The sequence below is a fragment of the Drosophila santomea genome, chromosome X, assembly GCF_016746245.2.
Source record: "Drosophila santomea strain STO CAGO 1482 chromosome X, Prin_Dsan_1.1, whole genome shotgun sequence".
Classification (NCBI taxonomy): Eukaryota; Metazoa; Arthropoda; class Insecta; order Diptera; family Drosophilidae; genus Drosophila; species Drosophila santomea.
In genome coordinates, this window is record NC_053021.2 from 15,303,169 (window position 1) to 15,323,609 (window position 20,441).

Consider the following 20,441-nt stretch of genomic DNA (forward strand, 5'->3'; position numbering starts at 1 on the left):
AATCAACCCACCGACTTTGATATATACACTTCTTAATATACCTTTTTTAACAAATAAATTAATTGAAAAACATATTAAAAATAACATCTTCTAAGCCGGATTTTAGTTAATATTTGTAGAAACTAAAATCTTGAAACCGAAAAGATCAAGTTTTTAAAAAGTTTATAAGACATTAAATCCTAATATTCGTAACACTTGAAACCCTTGCAGAGAAAAACGATGTTCATTGAGTTTTTTAGTTTATGCATTTATTATATTATATGGTGGAATCAATTCTAGAATCAATTCCTCAAATGAATTCTATGACACTTTCGGTTATACAAATGAATTAAAAAAGATAGATTTTTTTGTGATTTTTTTGCTTAGGCTTTTAGGTGTTTTTTTTTTCTTTGTTTGTTTGATTTTCGATTAACTAAGGGGAAAAAACATGCGACGACATGAAATGAACATCGGGATAAGATGCCCACATAAACATAGATATATATACTCATATATTTAGATATAGGTTTTTAAGTAAATGGTCTGCCAATTTGCGTATCTATATGTTGTGTGTATATCTCTATATATATATAAGCGAAATCATATCCGTAGACTTAGCTGGCTAAAAAATTTGTTGTTGAAAATCGAAACAAACACAAAGTGAAGACGACTGTTGCACGTATAAAAAATATTTGTATACTTGTTTCTTCTCTCCTTCTGCAAAACTTCCATTTCTCTCTTTCATTTGTTATATAAAATGTTCAATCTTCTATATCCACAACCTCAACCTGGCCAGCAGTATGCGTGTGTGTGTGTGTGTGTGTGTGTATGTTTTTGTATCTATGTTTGATTTCAGCGACCTCAGTTTTTATATCTTTACCCCCTTTTTTTAGGTGGAAACAGGAAGCGGCAATAAGAGCAAATTCTCATTGCTTAACTGCGATTGATTTTCGATTTTGATTATTCATGGGATGGGATCTTCTTAGTATGCTCATCTATAATATATAAATGTGTAGATCATCGTTCAACGTTTATAAAAAAATATATAGTTTACATGTTTTGCCATGAAGTTTGAACTGTTCTCTCAAGACTTTTGCTTTTCATTTTGGGATGTCGTTAATGCACCAATGTGGATATATCTATACTATATATGTATATCTGTAAATGGATATGTTTTATTTATTTATTTATTTTTTTCTCATTTATATTGGGCAACTTTATTATGAACTTTACGTTAATGTTTCTTGCGCGTCATTTTTGGAATGATTTCACGTTTCCGTATCGAAGAATTGCCAAAACTATGAATGCTGAAGGCAGAATATTCAGGACTCGGAATTAGTTAACTATTTTCAGTGCATTTCACAAAACGTTGGGTAAGGAAAATCTGTATAATAAATCATTGCTCACTAAACGCACAGTGAGTTCTTGAACTGGAGACTTCGACCTCATTGGTTCACAATAGAAAAGTATATAAAACTAAATTCCTACTTAATTAAGGTATAAAATAAGAGTTGGAAAAATAAGCGAATTTGGGCTTAAGGAGCTCATCTTTAGTCTAGGGTAAGTAGATGGAGTTATTATGCTATTACATATCTCATATTTTGTGGTTCATTGTGGTTGATGCGCTCGTTGCGCCCTTCGATCTCTAGATACATATATTTATATATATATATCGATATACATATATAATTAATATTGTATTGTATTACGCCTCTCGCTCGTTCTACGCTCCTCAATTCATTTGCTTTCATAACGTTTCACTTCGTTTAATTGGTTTTTTGTTAAATTTTATTTTAAATATCACGGCATTCAGCTGAGGTCTGATCTGATCTATTTCTTATGCTTATATATCTTTTCACACGATTTTGTTTTCACTTTTATTGCATTGGCATTTCACATTTTAGTTTTTTCTCGGGGGAAAGTATGTTTTCTTTTCTTTCGTAGAAATCAATAAACAGAATCTAAAAAAAAAAAAATATTAAAATGGCTACAGAATCGCTACCGGATACCTCGACTACATCGACTACTTGGACTAAACAAAACAAGCAAAAATTAAACTACGACACAGATCGTCGTCGTCGGCGACACAGATACAGATACAAATACCGAGGCAGAAGCCGCTGGAGATGCAGATGCAGATGCAAATGCAGATACATCTGCAGATGCGGAGAATACAGGTTGGAGCAAGCCGCTACCAAAAGCTACGTCTAGGAATCCTCGCCAGCGCGCGCACCGAAGAGCTGGGTGCACATGCGTCGCATCTGGTGGAGCTGGCCACCCAACAGGCCCGCCCTCTGCATTAACTCTCACAAATTCCGCCTGCCCAGTTGGCGATCCTCCCGCTCAGCCGCAGCCTCATCCTCCTCCACATCCGGTTCCGCCTCCTCATCCAGCTCCTCGTCGTCCACCTCGTAGCGGTTGGCACCTCTTCCATGCGCTCCATGGGCCACTGCAGTGGCAGTCGCACTCTCGCTGAAGTGCATCAGATTGGTGTCCATCAGGCCGTTGGTCAGGCTGAGTGGTGGCGAGGATTGCGATGGCGGTCCCTCCAGGGAGAGGCGACTGTTGGTGCTGATGCTGCTCATGCTAAGCTGATCGTCGAACACCTCGATGTTCACCACCGTCGACAGTTCGCCCTGATCGCCGAACGAATGACGTATGGGATAGTCGCCGGCATCGCTGATCTCCGGCTTCTGGACCTTGTCCTTGCTACTTGGCATCGCATTGGGATTCGGGTTGTCTTTGGTTGGGATGATGTTGTTGTTGATGTTATTGTTGTTGTTCAGAACCAATCCATCCAGCTGATCCGTGGTGAAATATATGCCTAAAAAACATGTAGAATGCACATTAGTTTATAATCTTTCATTTATAATCATTCATAACAAACAATCTTTTTTGGTTTGCAAGTCTAAATTGGTTTGTCATGCATTTACATTAACTGAAAATCCAGGAAATCTATTCCAAATTGCTGCCAAAATTAAAATAATATACTTAAATTACCGCGATTCCCAGTAACAACACTTTTTAGTCGTATTTGTTGTTTTAACTAAAATTGCATTTATTTAATCATACATCATTTAATTAAATTAAATTTTAGTGTTTAGCGATTTCCTTGCCTCCTTTTTTCATCCATCTCTCAAACGTAAATCATAAATACTGCGAGTTAGATGTAATTTTTATACGATATACAAATATTATATACAAAAAACAATTGATTTCCTCACTTTTTACAATCTTTTCAAGAAACAAAAAAAATTACGAAATTAAAACAAATTAAACACAAACAAGCGAGACCATTTCTAATAAAATGAATAAATTAACACAGAGTAATTGACAATGGAAGAAAATAAAAAAAAAAAAGAAGAAAAGGTTCAAAAAAGAGACCTTGAAACTTGAACGAGTATGGAGAAAACTTAACGAAAGCAAAGCCTAGAAACGAGTTTAAACAATTGTGACATTGGACAATTAGTAATATAATCCACATAGTTTAGTCATTAGTCGCTTTGCAGTAGGTTCTTACACGCAGTTGGCTGCTTGGGCAGGAAAATGTAGTTTCTTGGGGAAAAGTCGTTCTATTGAATACCCATTTATGGGCCTGAATATCTGTATTTAACCATTAAATTCCAACTGGGTGTCCTGCAAGCTTTAGCTGCATGTGTGTGAGTGTATAGTGTGTGTGTGTGTGTTAGCTTAGGGGCAGGATATCAATTTTACAAATTTCGATCTCCACACTGAGCGGATTTTCGGGCGCCATTTATGTACAATTTGAGAGCATTAATTAGTTTTGATACTTGATCAAAGTGTTTTTACTTTTAGGCCTTTTCAATATATATTATATATATATATATATATATATATATAAGTGTGTTTGGTTTATATATATATATTGTTATATTTTTAATTTCTAGAAATGTATAGCTAACAATATAACTTTGCACTTAAAAATCGGTTAGTATTTAAATATTTTTGTCGCTTTTCCTTAATTGTTTTATGTTTTTTGTCTAAACGAGTAGCTACAGTCGTTTTGTTTTCATTTTTGTTTTTTTTGTTGTTTATGTTTCGTTTCGCTTTAAATTATGCATTATAACTAACTTGTTGTTTTTCTTTTCGATAAATCACATTTTTTTTGCAGAGTTTTGTGTTTTGTTTTGTTTTTTGTTGGTTTTGCTTTTTGAATTGTTTTGTTTTTGTTTTTGTTTTTGTTTTTGTTGTTGTGTGGTTACTGAAATGATATACTTTTCTTGCACTCAGCTAAAAATTATGAATCTAGAGTCATCATCTGTCGTGGTTGCTGTCCATTACTGTGTGGAGCACTCGGTGATCTCCACTCGTTTGCTTGGCGTCCTCTCCTCTTCTTCTACTTGGCTCTGGTCCTGCCCGCCGGCTGCTCACCTTCCTCCTGCTTCAGCACGGGATTGGGCTGAAGAATGGCTGGCCCTGACTCCTCCTCCGTTGGTGGTGGATGATCCGGTGGCGGCGGCTGTTGCTGTTGTTGCTGCTGCTGTTGGAGCGCATGGGCAGTGGGTGCTCCATCCTGTCGATTGGCGGCGTACAGATGCCACAGGACAACCAGGCTAAAGACGCACAGCAAACAGATCGCTAATTCTTATCTCTTTCGGCGCTTCGTCTTCTTCTTTGTGGCACTCGGTGGGCTGGCCACGCCAACGCCCAATCCCACAGAGGTGACGCCACCGGCAGCGGGCAGAGATGCAGGTGCAGCGGCACCCGTGATCAAGTTCCCAGCGGCGACTGCAGCGCCCGGCGAATGAGATTGCAGGCCAATGCCGAGACCGAGGCCCGTGGGATCTGGATGTACCGTCGTCTCCACACTGCTCTCCTCCGCCGAGGATGTGGACGAGGAGGTGGCCGCCTCGATGGCCGCTATCAGATTGATCTTGTGCTCCAGCTTCTTGGTCTTCAGCTTGTGCGGTGCGGCATTGGTTGTGCTGGAGGAGCCGTAGACGACATTGTCGTCGGATGTGGTGGCCGGCACTGGTCCCTCGCTGTCGGTGGTGGTGGCATTGGTGGCCACGCCACTGCTCCCAAAGTGCAGTAGATCCTCCGGCAGGGATTGCTCTGGCTCCGTCTCAGGCTCCTCCTCGACACCCTCATCGTCGTCGGGCGTGGTCCTGGATGGTATGTCCTGCACTTCCAGCTGCGAATCGCACATGCTGATGCTGATCAGGGGACGCAGCTCCTCGTCGTCCGGTTCCCGCTCCCTTTGCTGCTGCTGCTGCTGCAGCTGGAGCTGCTTCAATCGCTTGTGCTTCTTGCTCAGCTTCTTTACGGGCTCCTCCATGACGACAATCTCCTCGGATCCGGAGGAGTTATTCGACGTAGAGGTGGATTTCTGCAGGGCCAGCGTATCCAGGGTAATGAAGACCGGTTCCGGTGTGGTTATCACCTCAGGCTGCACTCCTGCGTCCGATTCCCGCATCCGTTCCTGTTCATTTTCATAGTGCAGGGAACCGCACAAGGCGAGGATCAAGTTCTGTTCGGTGAAACCACGAGGCGGTGGGGAAATCTTCCGCGGTATGGATGCAGTCTCCTGCAACGGACTTTCAAAATTGATTAGACTGACGGGTTCCTTTTTCGAGTCCTCCTTCACTTCCAGGGGTTCGAGAGCGGGAAGAGGTGGCAAGGCCTCCAGTGGCTTTAAGCCGCTCAAGAAGTCCTCAAAGGTGTCGTTCACCTCCTTTGGGGGAGTCGTCAGTCCTGGCAGCAGTTTTTCATCCCGCTTCTTCTCCGGACTCGATTTAGTGGGTTTCTTGCCAAGGCTCGGATAATCCTGAGCCGCTGGCAGTTTGGGTGGCGTCTCCTCGACGACTCGCCTCCAAGGATTACTCACGCTTGCCGAGATGAGGGGCTTTTCGGTTTCTAGAGATTTCTCCTTCTCCTTGGCCTTCTCTTTCTCCTTCTTCTCCTTCAGCTTAACCTCCTTTTCCTTCTCCTTGAGCTGTTCCTCCTTTTCTTTCAGCTTTGCTTCTTTTTCGAGTTCTTTGAGCCTTTCAGCTCTTTCCTTCTCTTTCAGCTTCTCCTCCCTTTCCTTTTCTCGTTGCCGCTCTTCCATTTCCTTTTTGAGCTTCTCTTCCCGCTCCTTTTCTTTCAGCTTCTCTTGCCTTTCCTTTTCCTTGAGCTTTTCTTCTCTCTCCTTTTCCTCCCTCTCCTTTTTCTTGAGCAGCTCTTCCTTCTCCTTGAGCTTTTCTTCCTTTTCTTTCTTTAGTTTCTCTTCTCGTTCCTTCTCCTTGATCTTTTCAGCTCGCTCCTTCTCTTTGATTTTCTCTTCTCGCTCCTTTTCCTTAATTTTCTCTTCACGCTCTTTTCGGAGCTTTTCTTCTCTCTCCTTCTCCTTGATTTTTTCTTCCCTTTGCTTTTCCTTGAGTTTTTCCTCCCTCTCCTTTTCCTTAATCTTTTCCTCCTTAAGCTTTTCCTCTCGTTGCTTCTCCTTAAGCTTTTCTTCTCGCTCTTTCTCCTTGATCCTTTCTTCTCGTTCCTTCTCCTTAAGTTTCTCTTCCTTAAGCTTCTCCTCCTTCAGCTTTTCCTCCCGTTGCTTTTCCTTGATCTTTTCCTCCTTTAACTTCTCTTCGCGTTCCTTCTCCTTGAGTCTCTCTTCCTTAAGCTTTTCCTCTCGTTCCAGCTTAAGGTTCTCTTCTCTTTCCTTGGCCTTCAGCCTTTCTTCTTTTTCTTTCTCCTGAAGCTTGGCTTCCCTTTCCTTCTCTTTTAGCTTCATCTCCTTTTCCTTGGCTTTTTCCTTCTCCTTGTCGATTGTCATGGTTGCCACTGCTTCTCCTGCTACTTGCTTCTTCTTGTTGTCTTTGGCCATTTTGGGTGGCTCCTCCTCGAGCTCTTCTATCTCTTCATCGTCGTCGTGTTCCGTATCCGGCGCACTCATCTCCACGTGCAAACTTAATCCCTGGGCACTGGCACTGCTCACCATAACGGCCGCAATGCTGCTCTTGTTGGCCAGCAGACTATCTGCATGATCAGATTCCGCATCCGAATCGCCATCCTTGTGGGATGCGCCCTCCTTGACCACCGGAATCGCCTTCACTTCCTCTTTCTCGACAGTGATATTCTCCTCCTCCAGATTCTTTGGCTCTGGCTTCTTTTCGCTGACTTTGCCGCTGGTCTTTTGCTTGTTATTCTTGGCCTTCTTCGCTGTTTTAGCGATTGTGATGGTAGTGGTGGCCTCATCCTCGGAGGTGCCACTACCACTCTTCTGGCTGGCAGTTTTATTGTTGTTGCTGTTGCTATTGCCCCTGGGCTTGTTGAGATGTGAAAGCTCTGCGAATTTCTGCGCTTGTGCCGCATCCTCGGCGGCAGCCAGGGATCTTAGGGTCTTCTGTTGTTGTTGCTGTTGCTGTTGCTGCTGCTGCTGCTGCTGCTGCTGCTGTTGCTGCTGCTGCTGCTGTTGCTGTTGCTGTTGCTGTTGCTGCTGCTGCTGTTGCTGCGCCTTGTGCGATTGCTTCTGGGACTTTTGCTTCTCCTTCTGAACAAGCACCTCGTCCACCTCCTTGGCAATCACCGGTACAATCAACTTATTGACCAGCACCACGGGCGGTTGGCAACTGGCCTGTTCCCGTTCCAGTTCCGATGCCGTCGCTTCTTCCGTCTGGTGATCCTTTTGAAGGAGCTTCTGCCTCTCAGCCGGATCACTGCAAAAGATGGCCACCACTGGCCGGAAGAGAGCCTCATCACAATTCTCATGGATGACCGTATCCTCGGCGGACAGTTGGCCAACCACCTCGTCCAGCATATCCGTTTGCAGTTCACCGGAGATGCCCGCATTCAGATCCGTGACAGTGCCCAGCGGATTGACCATCTTCTCCACACGCGAGTAGCTACAAATGTTGGGCAGAACGGATGCCAGGGCTGAAATGGAGTCCATTGAATGCAAATGCGTCTCCGTATCTGGATGCTGATGTTGATGCTGTTGGGGATCCTCCACCACCTCGTCCAGATCATTGAGACTCTCGTGCTCGGCGAGCGCATCGTAATAGCAGGCATTATCACAATTCGAGGACGCACTTCCTCCGGCGCCGGCAGCCAGTTGATCCGCTGAAGCAGGCGAGTAGGCGGTGGCCAGGTGATCGCCACATGGGGGAGCTGCCTGATCGACAGATGCAGCTGCAGATGCAGGCGGGTCAACAACGTTGGGGCACAGGACACAGAACACAGAGCGGAGAAAAAAGAGAAATAGAAGAGAAAACAAATTATGAGAAAAGCGCATTTTGGTTCGTACAGGAAACAAAAAACAAAAAGCCAAAGGCGAATTTTGATTTCGATACTGATTCGAAGTATTGAAAATGTTTAATTGGAAAATACATTTCAGCGATCAGTTTGTTCTACATATTTTGTAACATTTAAGCTAAGCTTGTAATGCATTTTTGGCAGTAGGCGCGATTAAAACTTGTTTTTTTTTTTTATTTTTTCGATTGAAAAGGAAGCGGAAAACACTCAAAACAAAAAAGGAAAATCGAACGTGAAACAGAAAAATATATAAATTTGTAAAGATATATATTTGTATTGGGCAACTTAAAAATGAAAAACGAAAATAAACTTTTAAACTGTCTTTTTTTTTTTGTTTTTGTTGTTTGTTTTAGTGTGAAAACGAAAATAATTAAAAAATAAAGTTAAGATAATAGCGAGACATTGATTTTGGGGAAGTAATAACGAAACTGGAAATAGTTTAATCGTGAATTTTGAATTGCGTTTCCGAAATTTTTATGGCTTTGGCTTTTTATTAAGAGATTCATGTAGATTAATGTGCTTTTTCCTCTCAATCGTTCTCTCTCTCTCTCTCTCCCTTTCTCTCTCTCTTTTTCTCCCGCCTTGCTTGCTCCCTCTTTACATCTCACTCGCCCCCAAACACTCGTTCGCTTTCTCACTCGCACGTGCAATGAAACTTTCGGCACACAAATTTTCTTTCCTTTCGTTTTTTTAACGAACACAAATTTTGAAGTGCATCAAACGAATCACAAGAGACAAGGGACAAGAAAAACAGGCACCCATAAGTAGAGTGAATCAGAAGAAGAGGAGAAGGAAGCAGCAAAGCACATGTGATGAAAAATGTAATCTTGAATGATGAAAAGCTTAGAATCAATGTGAAGTTATGAAGAAACGCCATAGTCGAATGCCTCGACTATCTGATACCCGTTGCAAAATAAAAGTAGCTTTGAAAAAAAACTAGCCATCTGGCGGAAAAAAGCGACATCTGTCGGTAGTTTAAAGAAGCGACTTCAATTTATACGGACAAACATTTTATACGGACAGACAGACGAATGAAGATTGGGACATGACTTGAATACTTTAGAAGAACAGAAACTCTTCCTTCTAACTAGTTTTTACGAGAAACGGGTAAATTACAAAGAAAAAAACGTGAGATGAAAACGTAGAAATAGTGTTGGTTGTAAGGAAATGTGTTGGAAAAACTTTTGTGGAAAGTAGTAAACGCTGGTGAGTAAAACGTGTAAAATAAAGCTTGCAACTGAAAAAAGATCTATGGGAAAATCAAGTGTGAGAAAGTAAAATAGGATCAGAAGTGCTGTGGTGGAGTAGAAGAAAATGGAAATACTGTGCTGCTTCGTGTGGAGAAAAGCGTTCAAATTTTCATTGGGAAAATCAGACAAGATCGAGGATATATAACTCCATACATTCCACCCGATCAGTCCGACCAAATTCCAGGGGGTTAGGTGCTCGACAGGATTAACAGCGACCAATGGGGCAAAAGTAGATGTGTATATAACGTGTTGCAGAAGAATTCTTTTTTTTGAGGGGGGTGGGTATGGTTTTTGTGGGTTTTTATATTTGCATTTAGATAGTGGACACTGCTGTGGCAAAAATGTTGTTAGCTTAAATTTAGTAGTCAATAAAATAGAAATAGATTAATTTTAGTGGTATCTCATTTTATGGCTAGACAAAAACACCAAAGATAAGTTCATTGTTAATTTGGTTAAGTGATTTTTGTTTCCGGCTACAAAAATAAAATTTCAACAACTAAAGCTTAAAAAAAAATTACCAACACACTTTACACCACAAAAACACTCCAATACACACGCTCACATACACACACACACACACACGCAGAGAAGGGGGAAAATGTGAATTGATGTGAATTGAAGGAGAAAGCTTAGTGAAATGAGGTTGAAGTAGAGTAAAAGGTACATGCAAAGGAGAAAGGTGGAAGGGATGGCTATAACATCATCATTATCAGCATCATATCATCTTAGTTTATCATCATTATCAACAACCAATGCCAATTTCGTGGTGTTTCATTAACAAGATCAAAATACATTTTTTTTTTTTTAGTTTTGTTTGACCACCAAAAATATTTTTAATTAAACATTTTCATTTTGAAAGCGTTCGAAATAAAAAACGTAAGAATAAGAATATATATATAAAAATATGAGTGTTTCCAAAACAAAAACGTAAATACAAATAGAAATTCCAAAATATAAGAAGAGTACATAAAACGTTTGTATAGATCGTAAACAATTAATAAACAAATTTGTGAAGACATCGAGAATCGGCTAATAATCAACGAGGATGCCTTTGACTCCGGGAGCTCAACCCGCTTGAATGATCCCGTCCAGAATCAGAGAAGCAAGGTCCCTTCCCGGAATCAGCGGCTAGCATTCGAATAGTCTTGCACAACATGCGATATTTTTGTGTACATCTATCCAGGACGACATGGGATTTGGTAGCCACTTACCCGTATTCTCACGTCGAGCCGCTGCCGTAGATGGCGATTCTCGCATGGCATCCGCCAAATCCTCCTTCAGACGTGTATCGCCATGGCCATAATCCGAGTCCAGGTGGCCATGTCGAAAGCGATCCATCAATTTGGGACTCTGCTCAATGCTGCCTATTGCGTTTATGAATATATGAGTACGTTGCATGTGGAAAGGAATATAGACAAAGTAGAGAATACTTACTGTACGATCCGGATTCGATGAGAACCGGTACGCCGGCACCGCTGCGTCCCGTCACTGCTGCACTGCCAATGCCGGCTCCGCCCACCGATGTGGCTGCACTTAGCGGCACATTGAGCGGACTGGACCGATCCTTGCCTCCCACCGAACCCAATCCCAAGGCAGAAGCAGCTGCCGTCGAGGGCAACGTGGTGGTCGTCGTCTTGGTCACGCCAATTTCCACAGCCTCTGCATCGACGTGGTTCAGATTGGAACTGTATGAGGATAGAAGAAATGCGGATTAGTTTTCCCTCGACATAATGCCCAAATAAATAGACTATCTTACCCGCTGGGCGTATTGTAGTTCTTGAAAACGAACTGCGGACCCATCCACAGCCGGCGGTGGGGACCAGCGTGCGTGATGATCTCCACCTGGGCCAGCCAGCTTTCGGTTCGCTCGTCCGGCTCGTCGAAATGATGGGCGCTGTCCAACAGCAGGCTGGCATGGCGATCCTTAATCAGCCAATTGTCCAGACCCAGCGGCGGTGCGATTTCTTGAGATCCATCCTTGCGCCGTCCCAGATTCCACTGGGCGCGGGCCTCAACCTCCAGCTCGATGGGCGTGTCATCACAAATCTTCTCTTTGGCAACATCTGCAATTGACAAGATTTGTGTGCCATACAGTAGATGATACGAAAAAGCTATCGGAGTAACTTACGTGAGGCTAGCTTCGTGTCCAGATCGTACTGGATAAGCGCCCCGTGGCCGGCCATCACGAAGAGCGAGTCCACCGCCTTGCGCTGGACACGATGCGGCTGCTCTCGCGTCGCCATTGGTGGCTCCAGCAGCCAGGAGCGCGACTTGGCGAAGATGGAGCAGACACTCAGTGGTTTGCCGCTATCGTCCGACAGCGAGGAGAGACGTTGTCGCTGCCGTTGGCTGCTACTGCCTACACCAACACCAACACCATGACCGACGGAGCTAACTCCAGAGCCCATGACTCCGCCTCCGCCCGCGCCACCGCCCAGACCCGCCGATCCTGGCGGTGATCCAAGAGTGAAGGGCTGGCGCAACTGGGCCAGCGGTTGCACCACTGACGGCCGCGGATACGGCGGCAACGTGGGATTATGATACGGCTGCAGTGATTGCACGAACGTGGTGCTCTCCGAGTGCGAGATCGGCGAACTGGAGCGCCCATCTGCTCCGAGGCCGGCGCTCCGGTGGAATCGGGACAGCTTGTTGACCACATGCAGCGAGGTGTGCGTGCGAACGCCCATGGCGCCGCCGTAGGGCGTGATTGGGAAGACGTGGGTGGTGCCGCGCAACGTGGACACGGCAGCCCAGCGCGAGTCCAGCGAGAAGGCGATGTGCTGCACCTTGGCGCTAGTGTCGCCGCGATGGAGCACGTACAGGTGGTGCACGGCAGCCAGGCTGGGACCCACAGGATGCGGTTGTACCCGGAACACGTGGAAATCGTGACCGCGTCGATCGGCGGTGAGAAGCAGCATACCAGAGCTGTCAAACTCCATGGCTACCAGAGCCTCGCTGTGGGCCACAAAGTGAGCAACGATGGGATCGCCACCGCCCTGTGAGCCACCCGTGGAGCTCAACGGAGTACCCGACGTGGGGCTGTAGTCCTTCACCGGATGCTGCAAATCATAAATGTAATCAGTATTGGATCAAATATAGTACTAAAAATATATCTTCACGAACCTTTACATCGATGATGGTGACCACACCGGACTGCTTGGCATCGGGACCGCCGCTGGCCGAATCAAAGCTGCTGCTCTTGGAGCTGGCGCCGCTGCCGGCAGTGGTGCCCGTTAGACCGGCGGCCACCTGTTCACCAAACTCTCGCAGTCCCTTGCTCAGGGATTTGGCCGCATTGAGAACAGTGGCCGTGTAGCTGGGAACGCCCTCGCCATCGCAACCGCCGCCGCTGCGCTTGGAGTGCAGCAGTTTATGCTCCGCATACGCCAGCCAGCGCGGTCCCAGAGCAATGGGATTGGGGTTGATCCTGCAAAGAAAGAGCAATCAATTCTAGATTCTAGGTTCTCATTAGCAAAACTAGCGTTGGTTACTTTCAACTAATTCTAACTATCATCACATTTAATGAACCATCTAAAATTACCTACTGTCACCATGTAATACAAATTGAGTTCATTAGATCCCCATTATCATTATTTCTATCATTTTAGTTAATGTGAAATGGTTGGGCGTTATAACTATCTTCAATTTCAACTAATTGACTAAATGGTTTTTTCCCGTGGTCCGAACTTACCCCGGACTGGGATAGCAGGTGGTAATGGTTAGGCGGTCCTCCAGTGTCCTGGCATCAAAGACAGCGATCCGTTCGTGGAACGTGATGACCACCGCCGATCGATTTGCCTGGATGTCCAGCACGGCGTTCTTGAACTTGATCGTCTTCACCTGGACACCCGTTTTGAGGGACATGAAATTTACGGCACTGAATTGGGCAGCGGCCGACACACCGATACCGCCGACTCCTCCAACCGAGCCGCCAACTGTTGTGACTCCTACGCCGCCGCCACCCAGACCTAATCCCGAGCTGCCAGCCAGTAGACCGCTGGCCGCTGCACTGCCTCCATCAACGAACGCCACCAGGGGACGTTTCTCGGCAAACGCATCGACCGGCTCATCCGCCCGACCATTCTCATCCAGGGCGGCAGCCGTGGCCGGCGTGGGCAGCACACGGAGCGCAGTGACGACGCCGTGACGCCAGGATAGCACCTCGACCGCCTCGCCGTTGGCTGGTATAGCCCACACTTGGACGCCCAGACCGTAGCCTAGAATCAGCAACAGTGGTGGCGCTGCGTTCCCGTCGAGTTCCCAGTCATCACCGAAGCGCGGATCGCTGACATCCGCACACGTTTCGAAACGGGCCCAGGTGATCGTGTCCTTGGGATCTTGCACCGGCTGATTGGCCAGCGTCACATCGTTGATGAAACCAATGGCCGAGTCAAGGATCGAACGATCCGACACTGTTTGCGGAGGTACAATGGCCGGCACGGCGGCACCCGATTTGCTGCCACCAGCAGAACCGGAGCCCAGGCCGGAACCGGATCCGGAGCCCGATCCAATGCCGGAACCGACCACGCCGGAGGGATGGCGGCGTGGCGAGTCCGCGGACATGATGCGGCGGCTGCTGGGGGGGATGGCCGGTGGTGACTGCTGGCCGCCGGAATCGCTCCTCTTCTAGCTGCTACCACAGCTGCTGCCAATGATGCAGTGCCTCCACACTGGAGGTCAATGGGCAGCGGACGGCTGGGGGTGGCAGATGGCTGATGGCTAATGGCAGTGGGTGGCGGGTGGCAGCCTCGTTCGCTTTTCTTGTCTACTCTCTTTCTTTTGGAGACACTGCGTCTGATCGGTTGTTTCTTTCCCCAGCTGATTCGTTCTCGCTTTGTCTCTCTCTCTCTCTCGTTTGCTCTCTGGTTGTCAACTGCAAATAGAAAGCAAAGACAATAAATAAACAAATTGAACAATCTCACACATTCATCTGTTCCACTCTCTTGAGGGTGAACCCAAAAGAACTTTGGTCGAGTTTGTGAAACATGAACTGTGCACCAATGGTTTGAAGATCTTATGTTGATAGTCTGTTCAACTTTTTGTTAAGCTTTTGGAAGTCATTAATATTCGTAATTATATGCGAATTGACTCATTGCAAAGTACAACTACAGCAAAACAACCTGAAATGCACCGAAAACAGGTTGCTCAACTTGATGTATCATTAAAAATAATTAAACACTTTTACGCCCAGTTAACATATTAATTATTTGTTAAGCAAAGCAATCATTGCTTTAGCAGTGCATACAGAATTTTGGCCAAAATAAAAAAATTTCCTGACTTTTCGTCTAAAAGTAATCTGCATTTTGAGCAAAGCTTTGGAAATGAATCAGAATCGTTGAGCTCGTTACAATACATGTACTCCCAAATATTAACAACACTACGTATGCGTGATAAAGAACGTATGATTTAACATTGAGTTAAGGTCCACCCTAATGCGCACATTTCATAGTTTCTTTTGGTCATTCCATTTCGTTCCGTTTTCTCTTTGTCTCAATCAAAATGCTTTAATCTTTGGACAGTAACCACCTCCCCACCCACTGCCACCCAATTCCCCGCCCCCTCTTCACTCTCTTGTTACCAATTTATTAGCACATTACGTGTATTTCTTCGCTGCGCTTTGTTTTAATTTAAATTTTACTATTTCGATGGGTTTCTGAGCCCACCCCATCCCCCCTCCACTTTTGACAATTTCAATTCCATGGGTGCAAATTGTGTGCAATAAAGCAGCAACAATATACGCTTACAAATTGAAGGTATCGTAAAAACAAATAAACAACGCAAAAAATAAAACAATACTCGTATACAGGAAAGAAAAAGAAAAGCAAGCTTCAAACCACAACAACAAACCTCAAAGTCACGCAGAAATCATCAGGCCATTTGCTTCAGCTTTTAGCCTTTAGCTTCTAGTTTTGGTTGTCTGTTCCTTTTCACCTCATATTCGCCAGCAAAACGCAATATGCAAACACAAAGAAGCTCGCAATGAGCTGTTCTTCTCTCCGTTTTCCCATCTTATTGGAAATAACCGTTTAAGCCAAGCCTAAGATCCAATCTCCATTTTCCATTTTCCATTTTCCAATTGATGAGAAGGTAAAACAAAGACAGCAAAAAAGTTCCGTAAAAGGAAAACACATTAACCCTTATGAACCCGCGTAAAGGATCATTTCTATTTTCGTTGAATTAATGTATTGTTATTTTTTAATACCTAAGCAGTTTAACCGTTTAAGCTGATTTAATCGCATAATTGTAATTTAAACAAATTTGACAAAAAGGTGGCTTTTTAAAAGGTATCCATATGGATGATTCATTTACCATTTAACCTATTCAAAGGACGATGGGTTAACGATCCCTATCGATGACTGCTCAAATAAAATGCATAATGAATATGTATATGCAGTTGGCAAAACTTTTCCACGTGTGGTTGCAATTGATTAAACGGGTATTTCGCCACATATAGATAGAAATGAGGTAATTACCACAGCTATATACGTCTATAGTATTCCGTATTGGAATTAACCAATGATAAGGCACGAAGTCGTGTTGTAAAGGCGTAATGATTCAATTAAACGCTTGTAAAAATTGCGAAATACCAGAGAGGAATTTGGAAAGATGGGGCACACATTGCTCTTGAGCACTAGAAATTCCCAAACGAAATTCTAATGTCGGGATTCTAGTGACCCAAGGGTTAAGCTCCCCCACAGAATCGGGAGAGTGTGGGAGGAGTGCAGCTGCATCACTGCATTCCTCAATTGGCTTGGCACACGCGCAACACAAACACAAACAAAAACAATAACTGTAATAGGAACGTGCAATGTCACACAAACTCAAAAGCGACATACTTGCGAGAGAAATAGAGACAATCGACCACCCCCTCGCTGTTTCTCTCTTGCTCGCACCCACACAGCGACCATATGTAACGCATTTGCCTTTGTTTAGCAATAGACATCCAAACGGCATTAAATCGCAGAAAGATTGCGGAGTGAGGGAGAAAGAGACAGACCCCTCAATGTTGATACAGTCAAACTTCCAAAACAAAAGCCAGTATCAAATGTAGGTCATTATAGATCAGTATAGTATTTTCAAATATCTGCTCATAAATGCATACATTTGCTCAAAATTATACTGAGCTCCAAGATCGTTGACTATTTTTAAATGGCAATGATTATTTTAAATAGTTGAGATGCTTTTGAATACGTTGAATTTCTTAAACTTTACTAGCCAGGTCGTTAAGTTAATTGAGATTCTTTATATAGAGGTATGAATGCACCTGCCCTCGAATTAGTTTACACGCATCCTTGACACTCGATCAATTCCAGTGCAAGTTCAAACGGGAACGCGGCCAACGCATAAACGATGCAGTTCCATCGTACCACAGAAATGCAAAGAGAGACATGCATTTTGCATTGGAAGCCCCATTGTTTATGCTGCCCATTGCCAAAGGCCACTTGACAAAATCTCAGCAAACCTTTCCCTTTCCTTCTACATATGTATGTACATATGTATATGTACATACAACAACGATTTGCGAACAGGTCTCTGCAGTTCCACACTCAATAACATCCCAAAAACGCAATGGATGGAACTGCAGGGGTGCTACAATCAATACCAACACACACCGTTCAGATGTTAGACAAGCCATTTATTTCATCAGTTTTAGTAATTAAACGTGTTTTAGGCTATGAGTAACAGCCATTTTAAACAGAGAAATACCAGATTATTTTATTTAAAAAAAATGTCTCCTGGTAACCATTCTATTTTGAAGTGCTTATTCTCTCGAGTTGCACGAACACACATATGTACATTTACATAGCTACTTTATAAAGTATTTGTGAAACAGATTTTTTTTTAATAGCACAAGTTCATCAACCCACACACAGCTGATTATTTGTACTTGATTACAAGCGAAATAATTCCTATTGATGCAGATTAAAGTGGAATACATATACATATGTACGTATATCAGTCACACACGCCCCCATATACACCTCATCAGATGATAAGGCACATGGGCTTCCGTCCACGTCCCTCAACCTTTGGCAGTCCTTGGATGCGAACAAAGGAACCCCTTGGTCTAGAGCAGATAAAACTAGCCCATAGGCCATACTCGCACAGTAAAACCCCTTCGATGCGTTTTTAAGCAAGAGTTATTTTTGTGGAAAATCATTTTATAGGGCAATATGCTATATTTAAAGAAGCTTTTAGTTTCACTGCATTTTTAGTTTACCTCAGTAAAAACGCTTAAAAATTTCTAATAGAAGGAAAAATAGGCACTTTCAAAAATGTAGATCAGAACGTAGTACCACTGTAGTGCTGACAGGCGGAATGCAATTTTCGCTTTTTCTATGTTTTGTTTTTTTGTTCTCTGCTTTTGTGTTTCTGTTTATTTTCAATGACACACACCCACTCGGCCAAACATTTAGCGATTTTTTGGCAAACATTTCTATTAGGTAAAATCACAGATGGGCCGTTGGGGGAAAGTGGGGTGCAAACAGTACGCGATGAGGAAAAAGAAGAGCGGGTGGTGGCAATTGAAAAATGTCACTTTTAATGTGCGTTTTAAATTTTGTAAATGAAGCCAAAACAATTTGTGCCATCCAAATATTTTTGTTATTTTTTGATTACACGACAGCATTTAGCTGTTGTTGCTTTTGCCCTCGAATACAGCTGGAAAACAAAGAGGCAAAAGCAGAGCAATTATCAAAATATATACAGAAGTCGAAAAGTGAGTGGGACAGAAAGAGAGAGAGAGAGAGAGAGAGAGGGAGACGGAGGAGAAGAGAGCCGAAAACGAAAACAAAACTCTAACACACTGCCAGTTGCACTTGAATGCACACACAAACGCACTTTTCAGCAACTCAGCTGCAACGAAATGTTGTTGGTGTCCTCTCTTTTGCAGCTATGCTCTTATTGCTCTCTCTAAATCTCTCTCTTTTTGCCTTGCAGCGTCGCACAGTGGATCGAAAACACGAACACAAATTTAAAGTTGTAATCCAATGAGATTGTAAATAACAAACAAGCTGTGGTAAAGTTAAATAACGAAATATTCAAATAGTATTTGTCCTTGCTAATCTCATTATTTAAAAAGCATTATTTTTTCTATGATAGATTTCTCACTTTTAGCGCACTGTGCTCAAATGTGTTCCACTATCATTTCGTTTCGATTCCACTGCTTTGTTGTTGGCCGTCTAATGCGCACATACACACACATACATATATGTGGGCGAGTGTATCTGTGTCTGATTTTTTTTCTTCATTGTTTGTGTTTTGAAATATTGTTTTTTTTCGCGTCACAGCCAAAACAAAATTTCCACTACTTTTGACATTTAAATAACAGCAAATACTTGGTGGTACAATTTCTGCTCTCTCCTTCTCTTTTCACTGCTTTGCTTCCCCTTTTATTTGCTCTATTCTTGGCTCTTTGTTTGCACAACTTACACGTCTGTGATTTCGACAGAGCAACAATAAACAAATAGTTGCATAAATAGAGGATTTGATTTTCATATACGTACACATATATACACGATTTTCTTTGCTTTTCTTTTTCCATTTTTTTTTGCGCGTCAAACAAAAACAACTAGAAGAAGAGGAAGAACTTACCACTTGCGTTGTTGTTGCTGCTCGTTGGTTGAATCAGCAGCAGCTGAAGCACAACAACACTGCCACTCGTTTCGCTCGTTCCACTTTTCTCACACGTTCCGCAGAGCGCGCGCAAAAACAACAACACAAACAAAAATCATATGTTTTTAGCTGCTCGCTCTCCTACTCTCTCTCGCCTCTTTCTTTCTTGCTTTAGCTTTTGTTGTTGATTTCCTTTTTGGTGTGTGCTTTTCGTCAGTTCTTATTGTTGTTTTTGTTGGTTCTTGTTTGAAACTCCTCTTTATTATTATCTTCGGTTGTTGCAGGCGGCAGCAGCAGCAACAAAATCTCCAATTGCGTCTTGCTTTTTCTCTCTTTTTCGTTCCCCCTTATGTTGTGTTTATGTGCTACTTTTTATTTTGATTTGACACGCCCTCCAACTGTTGTTGCTTAATGATGGGCGTCTTCCTATTAATTACAAGCTTTTTCAAAACGCGCAGCAAATTCTCAACTGCGGAGCTCGAGTTTTGTTTGAAAAAAACTGAACTATTTTTTTGTATGTTTCTTCTTCGTCTTCCTCTGCCGCTGCCGCCGTCGACGCAGAGCCCTATTGCTGGCTCACTCGCACTCGCGCACACAAACACACGCACCAATACAGACACAACGACTGCGCTGCGTCGTACGTTTTACTTGAGTTTCCTTTTCGTCGTTTTTCGTTTATGATTTTGTTATTGTTATCGTTGCTGTTGCTTTTGCCTACTCCCAATGTTGTTGTTGCTGCACATAAAGTAACTGCGACATTAAATCTGCAAAACGTTCGCCTTGTTTTCGTACTCTCCCGTTAACTCATATATATATATATGTATATATCGATTAAGAGACGATTTATGCGTCGCAACAGAAAAAAAAAGAAAATAACCAAGAGAGACTGCTGCCAGAACGAAAGGGGAAAAAAAACTAGTACTAGCTGGTCTGACTGCTGCCGAGCGTTTGCCTTTATTCGTGCAATATCTTTAGCGGACACTTAGTATTATTAATTGTTATTATTTTGGTTGCTGCGCTGTTTCTGTCTCTGTTTTTTGTCTCGCTCTTTTGGTCTCTGGGTGCTCTGCCAGTGTGACCGCGGCAGCTGAAATCTAAAAAACCAAATTAGTAGGGTGCTGGGGTATCGGGATATTTATAGTATAGCGCGCTTAGTGTGACCAGACATTATGTTTTTTAAAAGTATATTAATAGGGATTTGTAACGGATAAATCCATAAATATCATAACTTGTTATGTGTTACTGAAATATAAACAAGCCAACACTAAATGCTCTTAAAAATAGTATAGTTTCGAATTCACATATTTTCTGTATTAATTATTTTATTAGTATTTTATGTCATTATTA

The 20,441-nt window shown here is 43.3% G+C and overlaps 1 protein-coding gene across 2 annotated transcripts; it reads right to left on the bottom strand.

Annotated features, from left to right (window-relative positions):
- Window positions 1-228: 228 nt before the first annotated feature.
- On the bottom strand, window positions 229-20,186 carry LOC120456794 (breast carcinoma-amplified sequence 3 homolog). Of its 2 annotated transcripts, none has more exons than XM_039643814.2 (8): window positions 19,074-20,182; window positions 13,171-14,352; window positions 12,603-12,906; window positions 11,608-12,538; window positions 11,236-11,542; window positions 10,914-11,164; window positions 10,691-10,843; window positions 229-2,803 (listed from the first exon to the last, which is right to left on the bottom strand). In XM_039643814.2, exons 2-8 carry the CDS (start codon window positions 14,040-14,042, stop codon window positions 2,286-2,288), a joined length of 3,336 nt encoding a protein of 1,111 aa, XP_039499748.1. In that variant the 5' UTR covers window positions 14,043-14,352; window positions 19,074-20,182; the 3' UTR covers window positions 229-2,285. The 2 variants fall into 2 exon arrangements, with proteins under 2 accessions (XP_039499748.1, XP_039499747.1); XM_039643813.2 differs by lacking the exon at window positions 229-2,803 and adding an exon at window positions 3,013-8,106 and having other exon boundaries at window positions 19,074-20,186.
- Window positions 20,187-20,441: the final 255 nt, after the last annotated feature.

What these genes read in the sequence shown, in the direction of transcription:
- LOC120456794 (XM_039643813.2), bottom strand. Translation starts at nt 14,042, where the DNA reads ATGTCCGCGGACTCGCCACGCCGCCATCCCTCCGGCGTGGTCGGTTCC. An exon ending in TCACCATCATCGATGTAAAG is followed by an intron (nt 12,539 to 12,602) that starts GTTCGTGAAGAT and finishes TATGATTTGCAG; the next exon opens with CATCCGGTGAAGGACTACAG. An exon ending in AACTACAATACGCCCAGCGG is followed by an intron (nt 11,165 to 11,235) that starts GTAAGATAGTCT and finishes ATCCTCATACAG; the next exon opens with TTCCAATCTGAACCACGTCG.